The sequence below is a fragment of the Anas platyrhynchos genome, chromosome 29, assembly GCF_047663525.1.
Source record: "Anas platyrhynchos isolate ZD024472 breed Pekin duck chromosome 29, IASCAAS_PekinDuck_T2T, whole genome shotgun sequence".
Classification (NCBI taxonomy): Eukaryota; Metazoa; Chordata; class Aves; order Anseriformes; family Anatidae; genus Anas; species Anas platyrhynchos.
The window spans coordinates 3,273,974-3,283,374 of record NC_092615.1 but is presented as its reverse complement, the minus strand read 5'-3'; the positions used below and the strand labels follow the sequence as shown (position 1 = coordinate 3,283,374).

At 54.0% G+C, this 9,401-nt stretch overlaps 1 protein-coding gene and 1 long non-coding RNA gene across 2 annotated transcripts; both read left to right on the top strand.

Moving 5' to 3' along the window:
- The first annotated feature begins 1,962 nt into the window (after positions 1–1,962).
- LOC139999728 (uncharacterized) lies at positions 1,963–3,859 on the top strand. The gene is given in 6 exon segments (XM_072029102.1): positions 1,963–2,352; positions 2,723–2,895; positions 2,998–3,077; positions 3,080–3,618; positions 3,665–3,710; positions 3,713–3,859. Coding segments are annotated over 6 exon segments (1,143 nt in total). The 5' UTR covers positions 1,963–2,070; the 3' UTR covers positions 3,736–3,859.
- Positions 3,860–7,360: 3,501 nt separating this feature from the next.
- Positions 7,361–7,642, top strand: LOC139999738 (uncharacterized). The gene is made up of 2 exons (XR_011805244.1): positions 7,361–7,495; positions 7,610–7,642. It is a non-coding gene; the product is annotated as an uncharacterized lncRNA (long non-coding RNA).
- The last annotated feature ends 1,759 nt before the right edge of the window (positions 7,643–9,401 follow it).

Here is a 9,401-nt window from a genome sequence, read left to right as displayed (position 1 = left end):
AACGTAGAAATTTGTGCGTAGTGAATCGTTTTAGTTGAGCAGAAGCCATGGGGGGGGAGGGAGGGTGGGGAGGGCTCGAACCACAAACCTGTTGTATTTTTTGAAGTGCAATAACTTGGTGTTTTTGAAGACTCAAAGGGCTGCGCATTCCCTTTTCCCTGAGAAGGTTTCGGTGCTGGAGGCGGCGGCGCCCTGCAGGACAGCTGGACCCCTGGCACGCGGGGCGGGCGGGCGGGCGAGGGATGCGTGGGCCTTCGAGAAAATGCCAGGTGGGGGAATCTCAGTTTCTAGCCAACTACCTCGGTAATCTCCAATTCAGGTTTCTTTCAGTCACCACCCGGTGCGCAGCCCGCCGCTGGCACTGCTGGGCAGGGCGGCGAGGACAGAGCCGAGGGACGGCGCGCGGAGCCCCGTGGCCACGCGTTCGCAGCCTCTGGACTTTCCACTTCTCTGTTCAAGGCTTTGGTCCCAGACCCAAAGCTACTGCTATGCTCTTGATGGCAAAAAGTTGTTGTTGTTGTTGTTGTTTTTTTGCGTTTCCAAATGGTAACCTTTTGACTTTTGTCTTAGAGAATTTTTGTAATTGACTTTGCGTCAGCAGCTCTGCTGTTCCCACTAATGCCTCTGAAGTCTGTTTTGCTTTAGACCTTGCTGACTTTTCTCATCTGGGGATGAGAACAAGCGTTGGAGGGAAGCTGGCCGGCGCCTCTGCCCCTTGGCATGCCCACGGGACAGGTGGAGAGCGAAGGGGACGGGCTTGGGGAGGCAGAACCACGCGGCGGCGCCTTCCCGAGCACTCGTCCTGGGTCAGAAAAAAAAAAAACAAAAAAAAAAACATCAAATTCCACCCAGAACTGTTTTAAGTCCTTGTTAGTGACTTACCTGAAGGCGTCTAGGGACGGAGCGAGGAATTGACCTCTAAACACTCTCGAGGAAGCTTCAACCTATAGACACAGCATCCATGGGGCTTCCGTCTCCACATCCTGCCCCTCGAATCCCACCAAGTGAAGCTGGGGGACAAACGGGGGGGCCCTGCGGAGAAGCACCGCGTTGTCCCCTCCGTCCCCTGGCCCCTTGTGGAGCCGGGGGGTCCCCCCCAGGGCAGGTCCGTGGCGTTTGCTCTTCCCGGTCTTGCTCCCACAGAGAAGCTCTGATTTGTACGGCAGACTTTTCTTTATCTTCTCTTTTTTTGTTGTTTTTTTTTATTTTTTTGTGCGTAAAGCAATATGTTTTCAGGTTTAAATGGGGGCAGGGGCGGGAAGGGGGATTCCAAATGAAAAAATTGGGTAGAACTCAAAAATTAAGTTTTGCTGTATAAAGTTCTGTGGCTCACAGTAGCTTTAGAGTCCAGTTTTTTCTAATATTTGTATTCTAATTTAATTGCTTTTAAATTTTCCAGGCCAAGCCACTGTTTGGAAACATCATGCTTCTGTTACTGCTTTCTGTTTGAGTTGGCCAGCTCTTCCTGTACATATGTTTTTTCTTATATCCTGTTTTTTTCTTTTTTGTAAAGAGAAGAGAAAAAACAAAAGAAAATTATTTTTCTTTCCCTCAGTACACATTCTTCAAAGTTCAAATTATAGTGTTTGTTAAATAAAAAGAAAGATTTACATTTAACTCCGCTGTCTGCTTGTCGCGTTGCTCCTGGTCCCGAACAGCTCCCGGTGCCGGCGGCCGGAGCCTCCTCTGGTCCCTGCCGGAGATTTTGGGTGCAAATGGGGGGGTTTTGGGTTCTAACGGGGGCTTTTGGGTGCTCTTTTGGGTTCGTTTCAGCTTTGCCAGGGTGCAGGTGTGGGCAGGGGCTGGCGCGGGGTCTCCTTTAGCCCCGTCCTCGCGGGCACCTCGCTGCCACTTCGAATTCCTCCACCTCCAGCGGATTAATCATTTTATTTATGAGGCTTAAAGGCCCAAATCCCGCTAAACCCGGGGCTTTGCCAGATAAACAGGCTGCTTTGCAAAGGCAGCCCGTTTGTGAAAACACAATTAGCAAACCCTGTAATCTGCACTAATTATCGGGGGCCGGCCCGCGAGCCCTTCCCCTTGCAGGCACCCGGCTGCGCTGCGGGGACCATGGGGGACGCGGCGCCGGGGGGAACGCGCCCACCCGGGGCCTCCTTCACCATCGAGTACCTCCTGTCGGGACGAGGGGATCCTGGGGGGCCCTGCGCACCCCCTGCCTCCAGCACGAGCCCCCCGCCAGCCCCACGGCCCCCTGCGGAGCCCGGGGACAAGCCGGCGCAGTCGTACATCGCCCTCATCTCCACAGCCATCCTGTCCTCCCCGGAGAAGAAGCTGCTGCTGTCCGACATCTACCAGTGGATCATGGACAAGTACCCCTACTTCAAGAACAAGGTGAGGGCGGGGGGGAGATGTTTTCATGCTGTTTTCAGGGCTTTTTACCCCCCCATTGTAGTGCTTGGGCGGAGGGGAGCAATCGGGAGCCAAGCACCGGAGCAGGGCTGAGATGGGGAGGGCAGGGGGGAGGTTGGACTCACCTCATCTCTCTCCCGACCTTCACCTGCTGGAAAAACGGCCCCAAATTCTGCCATGGTTTCGGGACGGGCAGCTCAGCCGGGCTGGCTCTCGGTGTCGCTCAGGCGCCGTTCACTCTGGTCCCTACTGATGGCCGGGACGGGCACCGAGGGGCTGCGTGGGGTGCCCGTGGGGGGCGGTTGTTGTTGTTGGTGGTGGTGGTGGTGGCTGATGGCACCTCCCGTGCCAGGAGAAGAGCTGGCGCAACAGCGTGCGGCACAACCTGTCCCTCAACGAGTGCTTCGTCAAAGCCGGCCGCAGCGACAACGGCAAGGGCCACTTCTGGGCCATCCACCCCGCCAACCTGGACGACTTCGCCAAGGGCGACTACCACCGCCGGCGGGCGCGCAGGCGCATCCGCAGGTGAGCCGGGATGGTTTGGGGAAGGTGGGGGGGGGTCAAGGGGGTGTCCGGGTGGGTTTTGGGGGTCTGCGGGCTGACCCCGTGCTCTGCTTCCCCTCGCAGGCTGGCGGTGAACATCGGCTACTGCCACCCCTACGCCCTGTACGGCCTCGGCTGCTGCTGCCCCTGCTGCCCCCCGCTGCCTGCCGGGCCCCCCCTGGCCCCCCCGGTGCTGCCCCCCCTGGCCCTGCCCGCTGCCCCCCGCCTCTCCCTGCCCGAGCGAGCGCGGTGGGGACGGGTCCCCGGCCCCCGCGTCCTCGCCCCCTTCTTCCCCGCTCCCCGTGTCCCCTTCCTGTAGCCCTGTGCTTGGGGGCTGTGTTTTTTTTTGGGGGGGTCTCCAGACGCAGGACCTGCTCAGAGGGAGCTCCGTGGATGCCACCAGCACCCCCATGGGACCCCCCCCCCCCAAAACCCTACAGGCCTCAATGGGGCCGGAGCCAGCCCCCAGCACCCCATGCACCCTGCTGGGGACCCCCCCCTTTTATCAGGGTGACCCCATCGGGGCCTGGCACCCCCTGGCATTGTCACGGGGGGGGGCTGAGCAGCCGGGGTGCCCACACCCCCACCCCTGGTGGTCCCGGTCCCCCGGGGGACGCACATATGGGGCTTAATCCCTGCGGTGGGAGGGGGGGGCAGCGGGGCTGCATTTGCCCGATTAAGCCACCGTTTTCAGAAGGCCATGGGGGGGGGACAGGGACCCTGCCCTATTAATTTTATTTTTTTCCTGCCGCTAATTGTCCCCGACGGCCCTAATGAATATCTGGGATCCCAGGTGCTAATGGCATTAGGGCGTCTCGCTAAGAAAGGCGACTTGGCCACCTAATCCCGGGGGATTAAACCCCCAAAGCTCGTAGCGGCCTCGAAAACTAGGAAGCTTATGACACAAACTTAATCTTATAACGCCGGCGATGCCCCCCCCCCGAGTGGGGCGGGGGTCCCGGGGACCCCATGGGGGTGTCCGGAGGTTTGGGGCTGCGTGGGGACAGGCGTGAGCCTGGGGGGGAGGTGATGGCCCCAAAACCATTTGACCCCCCCAAACCTGCCTCAGTTTCCCCATTTTCAGCCCGTTGTGGTTCCTGCAGCCCCCCCCCTGCCCCAAAGGCTCCTTAAATCGTGGCCATCTGCGTGCTGGGGCTGGGGGGGGGGACACTGGGGTTTGCCCCAGCCCTAATCTGCACACAAAAATCGGGATTACGGCCCCGGCCCTCGCACCTCCGCGGCGCCGCAAGCGGCTTAGAGGGGGCAAATCGGCCCTAAGGCAATCAGCGGGGATGGGGGGCACCGGGGGGGGCAAAACAAACGGGACGGGGCTGCATCAGATCCCCCCCCCCAACCCAAACCAGCTCAGGGAGCACCCGCCTCATCTTCAACCCCCCCCCCCCAAAAAAAAAGCATAAAATAGAGGATCTCTCCTCCCTCCCCCCAAAAAACAAAAAAAAACAACAAAAAAACATAGCCTCAAAATAGAGGATTCCCCCCCAAAAAAGACATAAAATAGCCACAAAACAGAGGATCTCCCCCCCAAACAAAAACCGTTAAATAGACTCAAAATAGAGGATCTCCCCCTCCAAACAATAAACAAAAAAACAACCACAAAATAGCCTCAAGTAGCATCAAAATAGAGGATTTTCCCCACCCCCAAAAAAAAAGCAAAACATAAAATAACCTCAAATAGCTTCAAAATAGAGGATCCCCCCCCAAAAAAAAAACATAAAATAGCCTCAAAATAGAGGATCCCCCCCAATAAAAAATAAAATAAAATAAAATAAAATAAAATAAAATAAAATAAAATAAAATAAAATAAAATAAAATAAAATAAAATAAAATAAAATAGTCTCAAATAGCTTCAAAATAGAGGATCTCCCCCCCTCCCAAAAAAGCAAACCATAAAATAGCCTCAAAATAAAGGACCCCCCCCCCCCCAGGCTGTTGCCCCCGATAAGCGTTTCTGCCTCCCAAGAAAACCAAGCAGCTGCGTGCATATTTTTAATATATATTTTATTTTTTTAAAGCCCCCCCCAAAAGTGCATTTTTTATTATTTTATTTTTTTTTTCTCGTCTCCCACACGTTTTTATAAAGAGCTATCAAAGTTACAATCTATGGAATGTCTTTTCTGTGCTTTTCTCACCTCGCTCGTTACCCAGATACCACAAAAAGTAGTTGAACACATAAAACCGATGAACCTTTGCGAGTGCTTTTATAAGAAGAGAAACCTCTCGTTTTTTGTTTTTTTGTTTTTTTGTTTTTTTTAATAGATTATATATAAAGACGCAGAGAAAAAAAAAAAAAAAAGAAAAAAAAAATTAAAATAAAAAATTGTGGCCCCATCTCGAATCTCCTCTCTGCCTCCTGGCACCAAATCGCTTTAGTTCCTGGGCTCAGGCTCACGCGTGCCCCACCTGCCCCAGAACAAATCGGCTCTCGGGGTGTGTGTATATATATATATAATTTTTGGAAAACTGAATTTCGCTGCAGCATTTTTTGCTGCTCGTCCCGAGCAGCCCCCTCCTCCCCCCCCCCCAAAAAAAAAAACCCTCACCCCACCCCGCCGACCCTCCCGGCTCCGAAAGCTCGGTCCTGTGATGTGGGAACTGCTCTTTTTTTTATATATTTTTTTTAAAGTGTTCCTCTTTATTTAAATAAAAACTTTCATAATAACTCGAAAATATAAATAGATAGATATATAGATAGATATTTTTTAAATAGTCGAATCAGGCCTTGGGAGCGCTACGGGGGGGGGGGAACATGACCCTGGGGCTGGGGGCACCGGCACTGGGAGTGGGGGGCTGGAGGAGAAGGGGGGGGCTGAGCCCTTTTCCTGGGGGGGGGGAAATTCCCCTTCACACTGCCTGAGCCCCCCCTGGCCCAGCTGAGGGTGGGGGGACGATCCCTGCACTGCTGGGACCCCCCCCCAGCCCCATTGCTGTGGGGTCTGAACCCCTGCACTGGTGCCGTGGGGGGGCGGGGGATGCAGCATCTTTAAAAGAGGGGGGGTAAGGAGCCCAAATCTGGGTTACCCCCCCCTTAATACCCCCCATACCTGGCAGGGGGTGAAGCCAGTGCAGGACCCCCCCCCTGCAACCGCTGACCCCAAACGAGCCATAGACCCCCCCAGCTTTGGGGCCAGGGCTCGCTGCCATCTGTGCCCCCCCCCGGCCCCACTGCCCTGGGCTGTTTTTTTTTTTTTTCCTCTTCTGTACCAAAAAAAAAAAAAAAAAGAAAACCAGGCAGAAATCTTTTTTTTTCTTTTTAAACTTTCTTTTTTTTTTTTACTGTGTCAGTTTGATTTCTGTGTCTGCTTTCCAAGGAGCTCTTTCGTTTTAGTTTTTTTTTTTAGGCTCTATTTTTTTTCTTTTTTCCTCTCATTTCCTTTTTTTTTTTTTTTTCCTGAAACGTCGTAACTCAGCAGTATCTTTGGCAACACTTTATCACAACCTGAATTGAAAAAAATAATAATAATAATAAATGACAACAATGACAACAAATCGGTGCTTATATACAGAATACGATCGGGGGGGGCTGCAGGCGCTTGGATTTTCCTCCATGTCCCTCGCACGGCTCGGGGGGGGGTTAAGGCGTGGGACCCCCCCCCGCCGAGATGGGCACGGATTGCTCCTGGGTCGGCCGGGGGAGGTTGGTTTTTTATTTTTTCATTTTTTTTTCAATTTTCGTGGTTTTTTTTTAGTGCAAACTCAAACTTGTGCTAAAGTGTTGCCAGCAAACGGGGGGGCGTCCGTCCGGCGGCGCGGGAGAGGCCAAGGGAGGGGGGGTTTAGTGTCCGGCGGGGACATCGCGGGCTGGGGATGCGCTCTCCACGGGGAATCCTGAGACTAATTCTTTCTCTTTCTTTTTTTTTTTTTTTCCTTATTTTTTTTCCTTTTTCCTTTTTTTTTTTTTTGCCGTCCACCTTCGGTGGCAGGGGAGGAAAAGGGCGCTGGGTTTTCCTTCCAAGGTGGCCGGGGGAGAAACACCAAGCTTCCAAAATGCTCCTTTGGGGCTGGGGAGGGGGGAAAGGAGAAGAGAGGCGATGGGGGGGGGACAGAGAAGAGGAGGAGAAGTAACACAAACTAGAAAAGAAAATACCACAACGTTGATTACAAGAAAGAACCTCAAGTAACTGTCTATTTACAAGTCCACACTAGGTTTTTTGTTGTTTTTTTTGCATATGCCAGAGTTAGCCAGTGCTCAGCAGAGGTTCGGCCCCAAAGGGCCCTGGGACCCGTCCCCGTCCCCAAGGCACTCACTGACACATGGGGACAGGGGACAGGGCCCCGTGCCGGGGGGGGGGACACGGTGCTGCAAGGCGAGGGGCTTGGCACCAGCCTCCGGGGAGGGCGGGCGGCGGTGGGGGCAGGCACGGGGTTTATCTGCGGCGCCCAGGCAGGGCCCCCAAACAGAGATAGGGGACGAGGGACACCCAGGGCCCCCCAAATTGGCTCGGGGTGGGCTGCGGGCGGGGGGGGGGCTGGAGGATGGGGCTGGGTGCGAGGGTGGTGGCAGAGGGCACACGGAACTGGCCCCATAGGACAAGGCCTCACAGCTCCGGCCCCATGGGACCAGGCCCCAAAACACCGGCCCCATGGGACCAGGCCCAAAACACCGACCCCATGGGACCAGGCCCCAAAACACCGGCCCCATGGGACCAGGCCCAAAACACCAACCCCATGGGACCAGGCCCCAAAGCACCGACCCCATGGGACCAGGCCCTGCAGCACTGACCCCATGGGACCAGGCCCCAAAGCACCAACTCCATGGGACCAGGCCCCAAAAACCGACCCCATGGGACCAGGCCCCACAGCTTCAGCCCCATGGAGACCAGGCCCCAAAGCGCTGACCCCATGGGACCAGGCCCCAAAGTACCGACCCCATAGCTCCAGCCCCATGGGACCAGGCCCTGCAGCACTGACCCCATGGACCAGGCCCCACAGCTCCGGCCCCACACCACAGAGCTGGGTCCGCGGGCACAACCAGGCCAGGGACAGGAGACACATCTGGAGAAGCACTGGCTATGAAACATTTAACAATTTTTGTCGTTTTCTTGTTTTTTTTTTTTAAAAAAAGAGAGGGGCGTGGGGGGGGGGGGAGAAATTAACAATACACAAAAACAAAACAAAAACCATGATTCCTGCCTAAAATTCAAGCTTCCGTTTTTTTTGTGAAGTGCAACGACTTCTGAGGGTCTATTTTCAGGGCATGTCACAGAACCTAATTAGCATCGTTCCTCACATTGGACACCTTTCGGCTTTTATTACTCCATGAAATATACCTTGGATTCTGCCTACGTGTTTTTTTTTTTTTAAATATATATATATATATACACATTTTTCTTACAAAAATAAATTTAGGATTTTTAATAATATTTTTTTTTCCGTAGAAGTTGGTTTTGACTTGTAAACATCTTTTGCTTTTGCTTTTTAAATTAAGATAAAGTGATCTCAAAGTACCCGTTCCATCGCAAAGTGCTAAGACTTCTTTGTTTTTGTTTTTTTTTTTTATTTTTTTATAATAGTTTTTTATTTTTATTGCTTTTTTCTGCATTAAATAAACATCCGTCTCTCCCCCACCCCATCACTCAAGCCCTCCCCCCATCACACACTCCCCTCTCACTCCCTCTCCAAAATACATTCGGCCAAACCTGCTCTTGCTTTGAAAGTTAAAAAACAAACACCGAAAAGGGAAAAAAAAAAAAAAAAAAAAAAGAATCTAAAAAGTGCTTTCAAAATAAAAGGACTAAAATCTCTTTTTTTTTCAAAAAATGTGCATTTAGAAAACAGGTGACCGGCTGAAAGGTGCCTCTGCTATCGCCCTCTGCTAACCCGGGGGGGGGGGATGCGCATGGCGCACCCCGGCCTCTGCTCTGAGGCCGTAAATCGCCTCCATCCCGGGGCGTGGGGGGGGGGGGGGGGGGGGGGGACCGGGGTCGGTCAGCATTTTTGGGGACCCCCTGCCTGCTCCCACAGCCCCGGTGTGGGACCGAGGAAGAGGAGGGCGGCCTCCCAAAAACCCCAAAACCACGTTTGGGGTGGCCATGGCTTGAGGGGCTGGGTGGAGCTCGGTGACCGGTGACCGTACGGTGACGGTGACCATACGGGGACTGTACGGTGACAACGGGGACCGTATGGTGACAACGGGGACCGTATGGTGACGGTGCCCGATGGGTGACGGTGCCGCCGGTGTCCAGCCCCGGCTGCGCAGCCATAAAGCCGCAAACCGCCGCGGCCGGCGCTTGGCTTCGCCCCTCCCAGCTCCTCCTGCCAAAAGCCTCCTTCCCCTTTAAGGGAGTCCTCAAATAACCTTTTTTAAAAGGAATCTGCCATTTTTAGGCGCTTTCTGGGCGTGCGGGAACACTGCTGGCTCTGACCGAGTGCCTAAAAATATGGGACGGGGACGGGGACGGAAGGGGGGGTGGCGGTGACCCCCAGCCCCCGGCCTCGCCTCGGTGGGCGCACGGCACAGCCCCGGGGCC